Raw genomic sequence first — 16,052 nt, 5'->3', positions numbered from 1 at the left:
ATGAGGTTAAACATCAGCCACCTGTCCAACCCTCAATGGAGGCACCGCTGTGTGGGTCCGACAGGGCTGGGAGCTCAGCTCTGTGATTGCAGCTGGGTTTCTCGGCAAGCTGGATGGCAGAATCCCTACCAGGATCTCTGTGTCCTAAAGAAGACTAGTCTTGACGAGAGTTCCCTGCACCGTGTCAGACTGATTTACCACCCGATTCACACAGGCCAGGAGAATGGTGGTTCACAGCGGCTGGGGGAGCCACTTTCTCGTGTCCCTATAGCTAAACATGATGCTCAGATGGATTTTTCTCTAAGTCACAGGATAACAGAAAGTGGACTGACATCTGACATATTTTGTCTTTAGTCTGAAAATATCCAAGGCCTTATCAATAGGATGCTGGTTCCAAGTGTCTATTTATTGATTTGTTTGGCGGCACCAGGTCTTAGTTGCCCCAGGCAGGATCTTCAGTTGTGCAACATGAACTCTTAGTTGCGGCATGTGGGACCTAGTTCTCTAACCAGGCATGGAACCCGGGCCCCCTGCACTGGTCCACTTAGCCAGTGGACCACCAGGGAAGCCCTGTTGTTTTTTTAACCGAGCTGTAGCCTGCTATGGGGAAGTATATATATCTGAGGTGTACTCCTGGTGAAGGTTTTCAAGTGCAGACTCAGATTCCAAAGTCCCAGAGGGTCCCTAGTGCCTCTTCCCTGTCAAGTACCCCCCACTGGAAGTAACCACTGATCCACATCCATCACTAGTGATCAGCTTCTGAACTTCCTGTAACTGGAAGCACACAACTTGTACTTGTCAGTGTTTGGCTTCTCTCCCTCAACAAAGCGTCTACGAGATTCTTCCAGGGAGTTGACGTTTGGCTGTTTCTGTGGTTGGCAGAATTCTGCCCTTCCATTAGGCCACCGTGGGCATGCTCTCCTGGGGGTGGACACTGGGCTGTTTCCTTTAGGGCAGTTGTGATCAGAGCTGCTGTGGACGCGCCTGTGCACGTCTTCTGGTGGGCGTGTGCGCTCAGCACTAGGACTGGAGTGGCTGTGTCAGAAGTGCAGTCAGTGTGCCCAGCTCTGGGAGGCGATGCCCAGAGCCTGGTGCGCCCATGAGCAGCATGTGAGGTCCTGGAGCTCCACGTTCTTGGTGACGCCATTCTGGGGCACATGAGCGGGCACGTCACTCCCATCCACTTGTACGTTTCCTTGTCATCATGACATCCGTGCAGTGATCAGAACACCTTTTCACATGCTGATTGGTCATCAAGGCATCCTCTTCTGGGAGGTGTCTGTTCACGCCTTTTGCCCATTTATTTTTAAATTTCTGGGTGTGCTGGGTCTTCACTGCTGTGCATGGGCTTCTCCAGTTGTGGGCTTTCTCTACTCTCTAGTTGGGGTGCTTAGGCTTCTCACTGTGGTGGCTTCTCTTGCTGCAGGGCATGGGCTCGACAGTGCACAACTGGCAGTTGGGACACACTGGCTTAGCTGCTCCACGGCGTGTGGGATCTTACCGGACCAGGGATCCAACCCATGTCCCGTGCACTGGCAGGCAGATTCTTGACCACTGGACCACCAGGGAAGCCCCTGCCCATTTTATTTTTATTTATTTATTTAAGGTCACTCCACATGGCACATAGAATCTTAGTTTCCCCAAGCAAGATCAAACCTGTGCTCCCTGCATTACAGCGAGTGCAAGGTCTTAACTGCTGGACCATCATGGAAGTCCCTTTTTGCCTGTTTTAAAATCTGATTTTCCTTTCCCAGTCTGTAACAATTTCTACCATCTGTTAAGAGGGTGTCTTCTGATGAACAGATGTTTTTAATTTTAGTGAAGTCTCACTTAAGAGTCTTCTATTGCTAGTGGCGTTTCTGACCTCCTGAAGAAGTCTAGCCTCCTTCCAGGCCATGAAGATTTTCTCCCACGTCGCTCTTTTCACATTAAAAAAAAAAACCCTTTACTGAAATATAGCTCATTTACATCACATTTGTCTATCATCCATTTAAAATTAATACATGTGTGCAGGGAAGGGAGGGGTCAAGGTTCATCTTCTCTGTCTGGATATGCCAGGAATCCGCATGACGTTCAGAAAAACTCATCCTTCCCCACTGACCTCCAAGGGTCTTTGTTTTCTCGGTTCTAATAAGGTTCTTTGGAAGAATATTATTAGGAAGAAAACACCAGGGTCTGTCATTTTCATTGGATTTTTGTACATTCCATATTTTGAATAATTTCTTTTTCTTTGTGGAATTTGCCTCAGAGGTGAAATCTTCAAATGAGTTTGATGTTTTGTTCTCAACAGTGACACAGATTACATTTTTAGGCCCAGCAGTTGAACTTGAATCTGCCTCTTCTCCACTTCATCCTTTGTTTCTCTTCTAATGACAGAAAATTCTTAGCACAATTTGTAGCCTTTATTTGGGTTCTATAACAGTCACTACTTACCCCAAAATTCACGCTAACAGTTTCTCAAGGGATGCCCCCTGGGCGCACACCTTGACACTACTCCCTCCCACAGATTAATTCCCCTGCCACTTCGCTTGTGACTAACTGCTAAGCATTGCTATAAATTCAAGTTGTGAAACCTTCCTGCCATGGGGACAGCCTTACCGACCTGGATGTAGCAGGAAGTGGAATAGACACTGGGGGGCTGAAGGATGACCCTGGCTGCCCTGTGCACCTGCACACAACCTGCCCTGGGTGGGCAGGACACGCACACATCTCCTGGGAGGGCTGTGAGAGAGCCAAGATTTTCTTATTCTGCTTTTTTCATCTTTCTTTTTTTTCCCTAGCCCACACTACAGAGCATGTGGGATCTTAGTTCCCTGACCAGGGATCAAACCCGTGTCCCCTGCAGGGTAGCACAGAGCCTTAACCGCTGGACCACCAGGAAAGCCCCTGTTTTTCTTAAGGAGAGCTCCTGATCCACTCAGGACCCTCACTGAAGCAGAAAGCACACAGTCTTCTATTTGGTGTCTCTCTGAGGGCAGGGACCCTGGTCAATGTCTTCTCAACAAGCAGCTGACCTGTGATGGCCCAGGGAGACTACAGCAGGTGGGAAGAGGGCAGCAAGGGTAGGGGGCAGGTGTCTATAGGAGACCCACTGGCTCTCTGCTCCAGCCACTCTGCTCAGTGGAGCTCTCTGCTCCACTGGCCACGTGCTCAGCTTCCATCATAGCAGACACCCTTGTCCTCCACTCACCCCACTGTGGGGCCCCTCCTGGAGCACTGGCCCCAGACCTGCCCTCCTCAGGGCTCCTCTCAAAGGTCACCTCCCTGCCCTCTCATCACGGCTCACACTGTCTCCCCTCTTCCAGGCCGTGAACGTCATGTCCCATGAGGGCAGAGACTCTGAGATGGAGAACTAACCAGAGCTTGTGGAGTGACTGCCCTGGAGGCAGTGGGCTCACAGGGCCCCCCCGGAGGCCCCACTTACCTGTCCTTGTACTTGATCACGGCATCCACGATCTTCTTCATCTTCTTGGTGAGGTTGGGCGGGTTAGGGGAGAGCTTCTCAGCAGGTGGCCGGCCGCGCTTCTTCTGCTTCTTGCTCTCGTCGTCCTTATCACGGCTGCGGGTGCTGGTGGTCGGGGTGGAGGGGCCGGCGTCGCTGTCTCGCTTGCGCTTCCGTGACGATTTCTTCTGCCGGACCTCCTCTTCGATCTCCTCCAACGTGCCCTCCTCGATGGCCTTCAGGGTCAATAGTGGTAAAAATAGGACAGCCAGCACCGAGGTCGACAAACAGAGGCCGCGTGCAGACCCAGGGGCCCAGTGGGGGACAGCTCTGCCTCCCCAACCCCGTCCCTCACGGACATATGGCATCTGTGACAAGCTGAAGAGTCACAGTCTCATGGCGCAGAGCCGCAAAGAGTGGGCTCCTGTCAGCCCTCCACCGGGAGGTGACCTGGTCAACACTGTGCCCCAGACCTGCCATGTTGTTAAACAACTGTGCTTCAAACACTGTCAAGTGTGCAGTTCGGTGGTATCAGGAACGTTCCCACAGTGGGGTCATCACCACCATCCATCTGTCTATGCACAACCGAGGCGGCAGTGGGACAGAGCCCCAGACCACACCATGACCCATCGTTTTGCTCACTAAGTTGTCCTAGATACATTTCCTCTCGTTTTTCTGCAACACAGTTTTTAATCTCTATTAAGTATTTCCTCGCACAGCGGGCCTTAATTGAACTTCTCCTGTTCTTGGGCCATTTAGGTTCTTTCCAACTTGGGGTGGGGTGGGGTGAGGGGGTGGGCTGTTTTTAAGTAATGCCATGACCAGACATCTGTCTGTCTTTCAGATAGATTCCTGGAAGTGAAACTGCTGAGTTGAAGGACGTGAACGTGAATGTTCATTTTAAAATAGTTCCGACTGATGAATTCTCAAAGGTAATAACTAACCTGAACACCTAGTGAGAGGAAGCCAGGTGTCCAGGGGAGCTTGGAATCAGAAATGGGAGGGGGGCCTGGAGCCAAAAGGAGGCACTGGTTATTCATCTCGGTGACTTGCCGCAACTGTGAGCAGGCAGGGGCCAGGCACTGAGGCCAGGCACTGACGTGTGGAGGGGAGACAGCCACACACACACCGACCTGTGGAGGGGAGACAGTCACACCCCCCCCACAAACACAGTGACAAGTGTGCACAGTGCCATGGGGAGGGTGAGTGGTGCTCTGAGGGTGCGGCAGCTGATGTGTCCTGGCTGGGGGTGGGAAGTGCTTCCCAGAGTGGGGCATGTCAGCAGATCTGAGGGCTGGGGGGCGGTGGGAGGAGGTATCCAGGCTAAAGGAATAGCATGGGGGGCACAGAGCGGGCAGGAGGGCCTGAGAGTAGGCTGGCCCAGGGGAGGGCATGCAGTGGGCCAGTGGGCTGAAGTGTGTCCCCTCTAACCTGTATCTACCTGGAACCTCAGAGTGTCACCTTATGGGATAACAGGATCTTTGCACACATAATAACTTAAAGATTGAGATGAGACCATCCTCTGTTAGGGTAGACCAGACTCAAGGAGACAGAAAAGGGCATACAAAGAGACTCCGGGGACATCCATGTGAAGATGGAGGCCGAGACTGGAGAGACGTGGCCACAAGCGAAGGAATGCTGGGGCCACCACAAGCTGGAAGAGGCAAGGAAGGAGCTTTGAGACAGAACACGGCCCTGCTGATGCCTAGATTTCAGACTTCCAGCCTGCGGAACTGTGAGAGGATGAATTCCTATTGTGTTAAAAGTCACTGCATCTGTGATCATTATCACAGGAGGCTCTGGAACCCAATACTGGAGCCTCTGGTCCTACACCCAAGACATGTGGGTCAGCGCAGCAGGGAAAGAGGCAGGCACATTCTGAATGGTCTGCATACACACAGGGCCACAGTGGCTGCCAGAGAAGCAGTGCCAATTCCACATCCACAGCTAAGACCAAGGAGTGCAGTTTTGGGTAAATCTCTTTTATTAATGCAAATTTTACTGACTATGAACTACTAAAAAAAAAAAAAAGAGGATGTTATCCAACGGGAAAGAATAGTCTTTCCAACAATGGTGCTGGGATGACCAGAGGCCACATGAAAAGCATGGATCTGGACCTTGACCCCATGCCACAGGCAAGAGTTAACTCAGAAAGGATCATGGACCTAAATGTAAGAGCTGAAACTCTAAAAGGCTTGAAAGAAAACACAGGGGTAAATCTCTGTGACCTTCAATTTGGCAATGGACTGACTCTCAGACATGATACCAAGGCCAAAAGAGAAAAACAAATTTGACTTCATCAGAATTTAAATTTTTGTGCTACAGAGGATACCGTCAAGACAGTGAAAAACAAAAACCAAAACCATCCCACAGAACAGGAGAAAATATTTGCAAATTATACGTCTGATAAGAGGCTTTTAAAGAAGATCTACAAATGGCCAACAAGCACATGAAAAGTGGCTTGACACCATGAGCCCCTCTGGAAATGCAATTCAAAACCACAGATACCACTGCACACCCACTAGAATGGCTGGAATCAAAAAGGCAAACAGGACCTCCCTGGCAGTCCAGCAGTTAAGACTCTGAGCTTCAAATGCAAGGGGTGCCGGTTTGGTCCCGGTCAGGGAACTAAGATCCTACATGCCGCCTGGCACAGCCAAAGCCAAAAATAAAAGTATCAGTGAGGATGTGGAGAAACTGAAATCCTCCTGTGCTGCTGGTAAGAAAGTAAAATGGTCCACCCACTTTGGAAAAGAGTTTTTGTCCCTTCAAAGGTTAAACAGAGAATGACCATTTGATCCACTCCTTGGCATCCATCCCAGAGAAATCAAAACATGTGTCCACAATATTTGTATACACAAATATTCAGTGTGTTATTCATAACAGCCAAAAAACAGAAACAACCCCAGTGATGTCTATCCATTGATGACTGGATACACAAATGTTGTACTATATACCCACATAATGGTATATCATTCAGCCATAAAAAGAATGAACTCTTGATATGTGCTAGAATCTAAATGAACCCGGAAAACATCCTTTTCCTAAGTGAAAGAAGCCTGACATCAAAGGATCATGTATTCCATGATTTTACACATGAAAATGTCCTGAATAGTCAAAATTACTGTTGACAGAAAGTTATTTACAGGATTTAAAGGGATGGGAAGATAACTAAAGAGGAAAAGGTTTCTTTGAGGGGAAAAAGGTCTAGACTTCGTTTGTGGTGACAGTGTCACAACTCTGTGAACATAACCAAAATCACTGAATTGTGCATCTTAAGTGGGTAAATTCCATGGTATGTAAGTTATTCCTCAAAAAAGGTAGAGGAAGAAATGTGCACAAATTATTATACACAAGTGGGCGGGTTTTTTTTTAACGGTGTGTATGCATGTTCAGTCATGTCTGATGCTTTGCAACTCATGAACTATAGCCTTCCAGGCTACTCTGTCCATGGGATTTCCCAGGCAAGAATACAGGAGTGGGTTACCATTTCCCCCTCCAGGGGATCTTTTCGACCCAGGAATCTAACCTGTGTCACCTGCATTGCAGAGGGATTCTTTACCACTGAGCCACCTGGGAAGCCCTTTTCAAGGGCACCCACTGCCTTAGCAATGCAGGGCTGGCAGAGGTCCCATGGGAGCTGTAAGGTCTATGGCTGGGCTGATGTCAAAGGTTCTGTTCTGCCCCTCAGAGCCCCGAGCTGAGGGCTGGGGACAGGACACCCCAGCTGCCTCATCTGAGTTTTGTAGGCTTCTAGCCTGGCATGCTTCAACAGCTCGCAAATCTGGGGTGTTCTGAGGTCTCAGGAGAGGATCAGGGCCACCCGGCCTCACAGCTGAGGAAGAGCCACAACCACAGTTAATTAAGGGGAACCCCGGGGTGTGTGACCAGAGGCCTGGGGTGCAGCTGCTCATTCCAGGGTGTGGCAACCAGCAGGGCGTAGCCGAAAGCCGCCACCTGCCTTCTGCGAGTATTGTTTCAGGGACAACAATTTGAGGGTTGGACTCTCAATCGTCACCTCTACACTCAGGGCTCTGGGGTGGGGGCGGGGTCTGATGTGTCATGGTAACCCAGATGCTGACCTCTGCGCTGGGCCCTGGGAGCCAAGGGCCGAGGTGGGTAGGGGTGCCAGGGGGTGGGTGGGTAGGGGTGCCAGGGGGTGGGTGGGTGGGGTGCTCGCTCCCTCCTCCCTGCAGCTCCCAGGGGTGATGCACCCAGATCAGGGCCACCTGACCCCATTAGCACTCCCAACCATCTCACAGGAGATGTGACATCCCTACTCTAGCCCTGGGTCCTCTGGCCAGCTCCCTGCCGAGGTCACCAAAAGTTTCCTTTAACCTGACACATGAAAGGCCAGCTCCACCCAGCGGTGGGTTCTGAGTGGCCCAGAAGCCTCAAGGGTGTGCCTGCCACCGTTTCAACAGGAGGAACTGAGTGAACCTAAGCCCATGTGTGAAGGGCTGCTGGCACAACGAGAACAAGAACAGCTGAAGGGCGCTGCCCAGGGTTTGGATGAAGGCCCCTAGCCCGGCGGCCAAACTCGTGCTGCCTGAGCCCCTCTCACGGCCCTCTCCGGCATGTACCTTGAGCCACTGCTTCTCAGTCAGCGAGTCACTGTAGTCCACCTCCTTGCGGTGACGGGAGCCGCGGCCGAACATCTTCTCCTCCTCCTCCTCACACGTCAGCCGCTCCACCTCGGCATCGTCCTTGATGATCCACGAGGGGAGCTCGTCCTCCTCCATGAGCCGCGGCTTCCGCTTGGGGTTGCGGGCCTCCTCACGCCGGCGGTCCAGGTCCATGCGCTGCGGGGTGTGGGGCCAGGGAAGCATTAGCTTAGGGACGGCCAGCAGGCACATGCGGGGCGCCCTGCCTGGGGACCCAGTTACATGGTAGCTGGGTTTTGCAGCAGCCAAACTGGCTGCGCTCTCAGGTCAGACCCTGGCTGGGACTCTGCTGTGGGGCAGAGAGAACTGGGAAGGATGTGGAGGTGATGGAAGCAGGGCTGAAATGGGATGGCGGTTCCACAGACAGCCTCAGTGGGAGGCACAGGCCCGCTGAGGCCAAGGGCGCCCCGGATTCCACACCCACGAAGGGCAAGAGACATCTGAGACCGAGGCCCTATTCAGCCCCTTGGCCCGGGACAGGGTGATGCCCTCTGAAAGGGAGAGCGCCTCAAGGACAATAGGCACCAGCAGGACTGGGTGTGCCCTGGTGTCCTGTTATCCCTATGACACGCTTAGGAGACCATGGGACAAAGAGGGGTCAGTTAGGTGTCGTCTCCAGGCCGCTCGAAGGGCTGCCCCCGGCTCCAGTGGTGCTGGGGACGCCAAGGTCACTGAGACCACTCGGTCTGCTGGGTGTCGGCAGGGAGGGGGGTGTGAGCCCCACGGCCCGCAGTCCGTGCAGGTGGGAAAGCCAGTGCCTGCAGTGCTCACCATGAACAGGTCGAACTCCTCCTCGTGCCGGGCTATCATCTGGTTCACCGTCTCATCGTCAGGCACCTCGTCTTCTTCCTACAAGACGTCACACGTTTAGTCCGGCTGCGGGGAGGCCGGGGTGGGTGGCGGCGGCGGCCGGGCTCGGAGGCGAGCGGCGGCGGCCTGTGGGAGAGGAGTTGGCGGTCCCGGGTCCGGCTGCGGTGGATGGGGACCCACACGGCAGCGATGAGGCACACACGCACACGCACACGCACGCTCCGTGGGGTCAGGGCCCTCTGCTGGCCGTCTCAGCCGAGAAGCCGAGGATTGAATGGGCGTGGAGACTGAACTACCCCGCTCACCTTTAGAGGTGGCTCCTCCGAGTCGGGGTTGACGCCCGCTGGCGGAGGGGCAGTGTGGGCGAAGCTGGCACTGCCGCTGCCCGTGCTGCAGTGTCTGCTCTGTGGATAGATAGAGGACTTCAGTCTCCAGGGCTATCAATCCGGCGTCTTTCACCAGCAGTTGTTTTTTTTTTTTTAATAATAATAATAATAAAAAAAAAACACTTCAAAGAAAAAGCAAGTATACTCATCGTCTTTCCTTTCAGCCCACACTCCCTTTACTCCAAAGGGATGCAAAAAAAAAAAAAAGAAAAAGTGCAAAAAAAGGTAAAAAAAAACAAAAACGAAAGCCACTCATGCGTCCACCACTCACGCTGGGGAGGGGGTCGGGGCCAGTGCTGCGCTCACCTCATCTTGCTCCTCGTGCTCCAGGATGGCCTGCAGGAAAGCGCGCCGCTCATGGCTGGAGGACTTCTGGTCAAACATGCCGGCCTGGATCACCTTCTGGTCCACATTGAGCTTGTACTTGGCCGCGGCCAGGATCTTCTCCTCCACACTGTTGACCGTGCATAGGCGGAGCACCCGCACCTCATTCTGCTGCCCGATGCGGTGGGCACGGTCCTGGGCCTGCAGGTCCTGGGGGTGGGGGTGGGGGAGATGCTGTCAGCCCCAGATGGTTCAGGGGGAGTCGGGACACTGGATGCTGCTGGGAGACACACAAGCGCTTGCCTGGCTGGCAGCTGCATAGCCAGGAAACTCAGCAACGAGACCCGGAGCCTGTGCCAAGGGGACTTCACCCTGAGATCCTACAAAAGCATCTCTTTCTATCTTAACTGGAACTTGGCAGATACTCGGGAAGAAAGCGTGGTTTTAAAAGGCTGCCTGAGGGGTTATATTCCTGAGCAGCTCCCATCACAGTTGCACAGGGCCCCATCGCTGTGCAACTAGCCCCCTAGATGGGGCCGCATCACGCGACAGCACTGTTTAAAGAATGACGCCAAAGCTGCGCACCACACCAGGTCGATGCCTAGTTTGACTGGGGGCCCTGCTGCTTCCTTGACAGACAACCCCAGGCCCAGGTCCCACCAGTCTAGCCTTGGGATCCACTGCTAACACCAGCCCCTCTCGTGGCTACTGTATGCATGAGGAGCCAACGGGCAACAGATGCCCAGTGCCTGGTGTGGAGCAAACACCAGTAGAGTGGGAGGCACGGTGCCAACACAATCTGTGTCACCCCAGGAGCCCAATGCAGAGCCAGGAGGGCGCCTATGGAATCCTGGGTCTGGGGCCATATGGAGCTGACCTGGAGATCTGCACCCACAGAGAAGCAGAGGCCACACCTGGTGGGAGAGGTATGCCTTGGCCCCACAGCTCGGCCTCCTGGTTCAGCCTGCGTGATTCCTGGCAGGGAGGACCGGCACCTGATGATACACCCCTAGCCCTGCCATGTGTCTCATGACCTCCAATGCCTCCCAGTGTGGAGGAGGAGGGGCTCCACAGAGGTCTCTCCCCCAACTGCCTGTTGATGGAGGAAGCACACCGCCAACACCTCTTAGCAAACAGGCATGGAAGTCCAGGTGGGGACCATTCCAACCCAGGCTGATGGCAGTAACCACGCCAGATGTTTGCTGGCATATGGGCTACGGCTCCCACGCTGATAACCAGAGCCACTGGGTGCGGGGAAGGGCTCACTCACACCATCAACAGGAGCGAGAGCCAGGCAGCCTGGTGGAGGCCACTTTGGCAGAACCAACAAGAACATGACGAGGACAGGCCTGTGGGCCGAGATACCCCACCTCTCGCTCAGCCTGGGCCTGGTCGGTGCCCTGAGAGAGGGACAAGAGGGCTTTATGAGAGGACCGCCGTCAGGCCAAGAAACAGAAAACCTGGACACCTGCCAACTGGGGTTTGGGTTAAAAGGCCTGGGGCCGCCATACACCAGGCAGGCTGGCTGCTGAGGATGTGCTGGGGAGAGGCTTGGTGCACTTGCACGGAAATGTGAACACACCAGCCAGTGGCAGGAAGAGACACGTGCTGGAACACGCCAGGTTCATGCCAAAGCCAGAGCATCTGTGTGTACAGAGGTAGAGGCTGGCGTGTACTCAGAGTAGAGTGGGAGTAGCACGGAAGGGAAAAAATGGACATTTCCGTTTGTTACTTTCAGTTACTGGTATTTGCATTTGAAAGAACTACGGGCATGGAGCCCCGTGCAGGCGTGCGAACGAGACATCAGGGCAGCAGTGCATGGAGCACACCAAGGAGCCCCAGTGAAGTGGGGAAGCATGAGAGCCGGGCCAGCACTCGGCCAGGAAGAACCCCATGACCAACGGGGACCCTCACTACCAGCCCACAGGACTGGGGCATTTTCCATTTTCTTTGCACATCTATGTGATGCCAGGATTGTTTTTTTTCCCCCTTCTTTTGGATGGTGCCACGCAGCTTGTGAGAGCTCAGTCCCCAGACCAGAGACTGAACCCAGGCCATCAGTAGTGGAAGCGTGGAGTCCTAACCACTGGATCGCCAGGGAATTTTCAGAAAGTTTTTAAAAAATAACAGTGGAACTTGTATTTTTTCATAATCAGAGCAAAGAACTAGTTTGGTTTTGAGAAACTGCCCTCTGCACCTCTCTCCAGGCGCTGCCAGGGCTCTAGGAAAAGGTCAGGAGGCCGCCGGACACTCACACCAGGGGGCATGGTCACTGCCAGGGGGTGCGCGCTGTTACCTGGTGGGGGTTCCAGTCACTGTCAAATATGATCACAGTGTCAGCCGACTGGAGGTTCAGACCCAGGCCCCCGGCCCGGGTGCTGAGCAGGAAGATGAAGTATTCGGAGCCGGGCTCGTTGAAGGTTTTCAGCAGCATCCCCCGGTCCTCCGCTTTCGTGGTTCCTGCCGGGTGGGTAGAGCAGGGTTAGCAGGGTGACCGAGAGAGGAGACACAGAGAGACACCTGCATCAAGGAGCGGCGACAACGTCCACTGCCATCCAACCAATGGCTGTGGACTGTGACTGACGAGCAACTCAGATCTATGGTGACACCACTGACAGCCAGTCTGCCCACCCCAGGAGAAGAAAATGAGCCCCCCCATGTGAACTGGGGCTGCTGTAGGCACTAGACAGGCAGGCACTACAGCACAGGGCTGGTACCCAGCAGACACCCAGGCAACAGGCTGACCCCTGAGCACTGCTGTAACCAGCTGTCCGGGGGTGGTGGGAGATGCTGCAGCGGCGCTGTTTCAATGTGCCTCTCCGAACCCACGAGGGGCCTCTGGGTGGACACACGGTGCTGCTACGGTAACGAGTGACTGGTCAGAGGCTAGAGCCTGCCTCCATGCCCCTGTGGTGGGTTTTCTCCATTCACAAAAGGAATCGTCTATACAGCAAGCACATGGGACTGTACAATAGGGATATGTCTCTCTCTGGGCAGGATGGCTCCCCGCTTCATGGAGCCACAGCGACTCGAACGTGAGGGCCTGGGGCGTGATCCTCAGAGGGGCATCTAAGCTCCTCAGGCTCCTATCAACTCAAAGCAAAGGTGCCTCTGGTGAAACCAGGTGTCATTTTTGGTGCTGCTTCTAGCCACTCGCCTATATATCAGGATGAACAGCACAGAGGCCCAAGGTCCATGGCGCAGTCTGGGCTCTCCTGGCTCCTAGGAGGGGCTGAGGCCTCGGGCACGGCTGGGGCAGGGCCGGGTCAAAGGGGTGTTCCAGTACCCCTGGCTGCACCCTCACTCTCAGCACTCTGACAGCAGAAGGTTCCGCTCCCCATCCCTTTGCCATTCCTTCTGGGGGGCGGGGGGCAGAGAGGCCTGTGGGATCTTAGTCCCCTGACCAGGGACTGAAACCATGCCTCCGGCAGTAGAAACACAGAGTCCTAACCACTGGACTACCAGGGATTTCTTTCCCAGAGTTTCCGCCCATGTGGCAGTGACCACGTAAAATGCTAAAGACGCAACCATGGTCCAGCAAACGGAAGTCCTCACTTACACAGAGGACTCTTGTCATGGAGAGAAAGAAGGGTTGGGGGACAAGTGGACAGATACTCAGGTGGGAGGGAACATGTTCTCGGCCTGTCCACTAGGGGGCGGGACGGTGTCACCATCGAGAAAGCTCAGACCTTACAGAGGCCAACGCACTGAGGGAAGGGGAAGGGCAAGGGCAGGGCGGGGCGCTGTCTGGCCACATGGGCCTTGGCAGGGACACAGCTTTCAGCCTCACGACACGTGAGCACCTGACCAAGGCTGTGTTTGTAAAGGTTACCCTGGATGGAATTCTAAGAACAGCTGAAAGAAGGCAAGAGGAGATGAAGCAAAGGTTCTGGGTGGGAGTGGGGAGGGCCAATTCCAATGGACAGGTCCACCCAGCAATCACAAGTTAACGGTCTGAAAATCCACAGTACCATGAAAGGCACCGAGAAACACAACAGGGGCAGAGAGGTTTGGGGTGTTCAGCCATGGATGCAGCTGGTACCGAGCTTAGACAAAGTCTTGCAGAAATGTGGTCTAACCCACGCTTCTTAACTGTGTTTACCTCAATGGATCTCAAGTCTTTTTTCAAATATTTTTTGATGCAAATTAGTTTTTTAAAAGTCCTTACTGTATTTGTTACAGTATTGCTTCTGTTTTATTGTTTTGGGGGTCCCAAGGCACATGGGAATCTTAGCTTCCGACCAGGGATTGAACATGCACCCCCTGCATTGTAAGGTGAAGTCTTAGCTGCTGAACCAACAGAGAAGTTCCCCCAAGTCCGTTTTTTCTTGAGAGCCCCACTCACTCCATCTTAGGAGAGCGGGGGGCTCCCTCTAGGGCCGTCCGTCCTGGTCAGCTGACACGTGTCGGATCACAAGCCCTGCACACTGTCAGCATTGTGCTCAGCTCCACCTCCCCAGGACTCCCTTGTGCTGGCAACAAGGCAGGAACCGGGCTTCTGACGGTCACAGGCCAGTGTGGTTCCCAATGGACATGCCCCTATCACCCCTGCAACATCTGGATCCCTCCATCCCGCCCCCTCCTGCTTCTCCCAGTGCTTGTGGTTCCGGCATGGAGAGGTCTGATTTCAGCTCCAGAGCCACCAGGGCAGTGCAGAGAGGGGCATGTCGCTCACAGCAGTCAAATGAAACCTCACCCCTAGACCCCTGGGGGAAAAGACAAGCTGTTTCTCTGTTGCGGAACTGTGTCTGCCCAGTGTTGGGGACACCACAATTTCTGTGGGTGGAAGAAAAGCCTGGAAGGGATGCCTGACAACGAAGCCAACGTGGAGGACAAAGGAGCCGAGAGCCCCAGAAAAGCTCCTCTAACACCATCTGGGTACCTGGATCCAGCTGTGTCTGAAGCAAGCTTACCCTTAAAGTTCAGTTATGTGAGTCTCTTAATGCTTTCTTTCCTATGCCCACAGGATATGAGTTTCTGTCACTTCCCACTAAAATTAGTCTATGGGATATGTGTTAGCCACTGGACCCAGCGATACGGTGCAAGGACTTTAAGCCTCATGTTCGGGAGACCAGCACAATAACCCCAGGATCCCTCCCAGTCCCCTAAGCCTGTGTCACTGAGCATGCCACTGTGTCCACTCCCAGCACTAGACCTGAAGTGTCTGGGCCTTGCCCTGCCTCACGGGGGAGGGCAAATCCACCACAAGCTTCGGCAGCAGTGGATAACAAGGCCCTTTCACAAACATCTCTCTCCCCAGCCACACTCACCATCGAGCCTGAGGTATTTAAAGCCGCGATACGCAAAATAGTCTTCCATGATGGTCATGAGGGAGGTCATCTGACAGAACAGCAGCACTTTGTGATTGGTGGCCCGGAGCTTGGGAAGAATTCTATCAAGCAGCTCGAATTTCCCTGAGGCTCGGTACAGGTCCAGCCTGGGGAGGGTGGGGGCAGGGAAGGACACACAGGATGTGAACCACAGTGCCCTGAAGGCTGGCAGAAGATGTGCGTTCCCACCCACTACCTGACCAGTCCTGGGCAGGCTGGCCACCAAGTCCAGGGGCACACAAATGTCTCCCTTGGCAGACTACCCAGCCCCCAAAGTTTCAGCAAAGCCATTCCAATCCAACTAAAATAAACTCAGGCCACCCTAAGTCAAGTGAAAGTGTTAATCGCTTTGTGTCCAACTCTTTCTGACCCCATGGACTGTAGCCCACCAGGCTCCACTGTTCTTGGGATTCTCTAGGCAAGAATACTTGCCTTTTCTGGGTTGACATCTCTTTCTCCAGGGGATCTTCCTGACCAGAGATCGAACCCCAGTCTCCTGCATTGCAAGCAGATTCTTTACCATCTGAGCCCACCAGGGAAGCCCCCCGGGTCAAGGGTGACTGTGGAATTACAGAGCAACTAGGATCCTTGTAAGAGTGAGAAGTAGGGCTGAGGGCCACCATGGCTTTGGTCATTCATTCTCAGTTTACAGGTATGGAAACTGAGGCTGGGGGCAGTGTGACATGGCTGCTGACCTGCCAGGGCCAGGACTCAAGGCCAGGTCTGTGGGACCCCATTTTGTAATTTGATACAAAAAAAGACACAGCAAAAGGACCTTTGGCTTTTTCGTTCCTGCTCTAAGAAATAGTTTACCATCCCAGAGAAGTGATGGTGGCTTTAGCGCTGAGAACGTTTTAAGAGTGAAACCTTGAAGCTATATCTGAGCTGATGCTAAGGCCGAAATGCCGGGGCTGCAATTTATAAACAATATTGGGGAAAACACCCCACGGCAAGGTGGATGGCACACTGTATAAAAAATGTCTCTTTCCTGGTGAGCAGAGTTTAGGCTCAAGAGTGTTGAGGGAAGCTGTCACGGGCACAGAACCCAGTGGGACAGTGGGACCTGGAAGCCATGTCTGGTCAACTCTCAAATTGC

At 53.7% G+C, this 16,052-nt stretch overlaps 1 protein-coding gene across 8 annotated transcripts in view; it reads right to left on the bottom strand.

Moving 5' to 3' along the window:
- SMARCA4 (SWI/SNF related BAF chromatin remodeling complex subunit ATPase 4) overlaps nucleotides 1-16,052 on the bottom strand; it is an 89,424-nt gene that overhangs the window by 16,994 nt on the left and 56,378 nt on the right. For 4 of the 8 annotated variants that reach the window (XM_081498353.1, XM_081498356.1, XM_081498355.1 and 1 more), the window contains exons 24-30: nucleotides 14,897-15,063; nucleotides 11,923-12,086; nucleotides 9,609-9,836; nucleotides 9,222-9,320; nucleotides 8,878-8,955; nucleotides 8,026-8,244; nucleotides 3,425-3,678 (exon numbers count right to left, since the gene is read on the bottom strand). In XM_081498353.1, coding sequence (XP_081354479.1) covers nucleotides 3,425-3,678; nucleotides 8,026-8,244; nucleotides 8,878-8,955; nucleotides 9,222-9,320; nucleotides 9,609-9,836; nucleotides 11,923-12,086; nucleotides 14,897-15,063 — 1,209 coding nt within the window. The remainder of the gene's footprint in view (nucleotides 1-3,424; nucleotides 3,679-8,025; nucleotides 8,245-8,877; nucleotides 8,956-9,221; nucleotides 9,321-9,608; nucleotides 9,837-11,922; nucleotides 12,087-14,896; nucleotides 15,064-16,052) is intronic. The other 4 variants (XM_081498358.1, XM_081498360.1, XM_081498359.1 and 1 more) reach the window with 1 other exon arrangement.

This window comes from Giraffa tippelskirchi, chromosome 6, assembly GCF_054371585.1.
Source record: "Giraffa tippelskirchi isolate mGirTip1 chromosome 6, T2T-mGirTip1v1.2.pri, whole genome shotgun sequence".
Lineage (NCBI taxonomy): Eukaryota > Metazoa > Chordata > Mammalia > Artiodactyla > Giraffidae > Giraffa > Giraffa tippelskirchi.
Note: the sequence above shows the minus strand (reverse complement) of the source record. Positions and strands in the feature narration are given on the sequence as shown.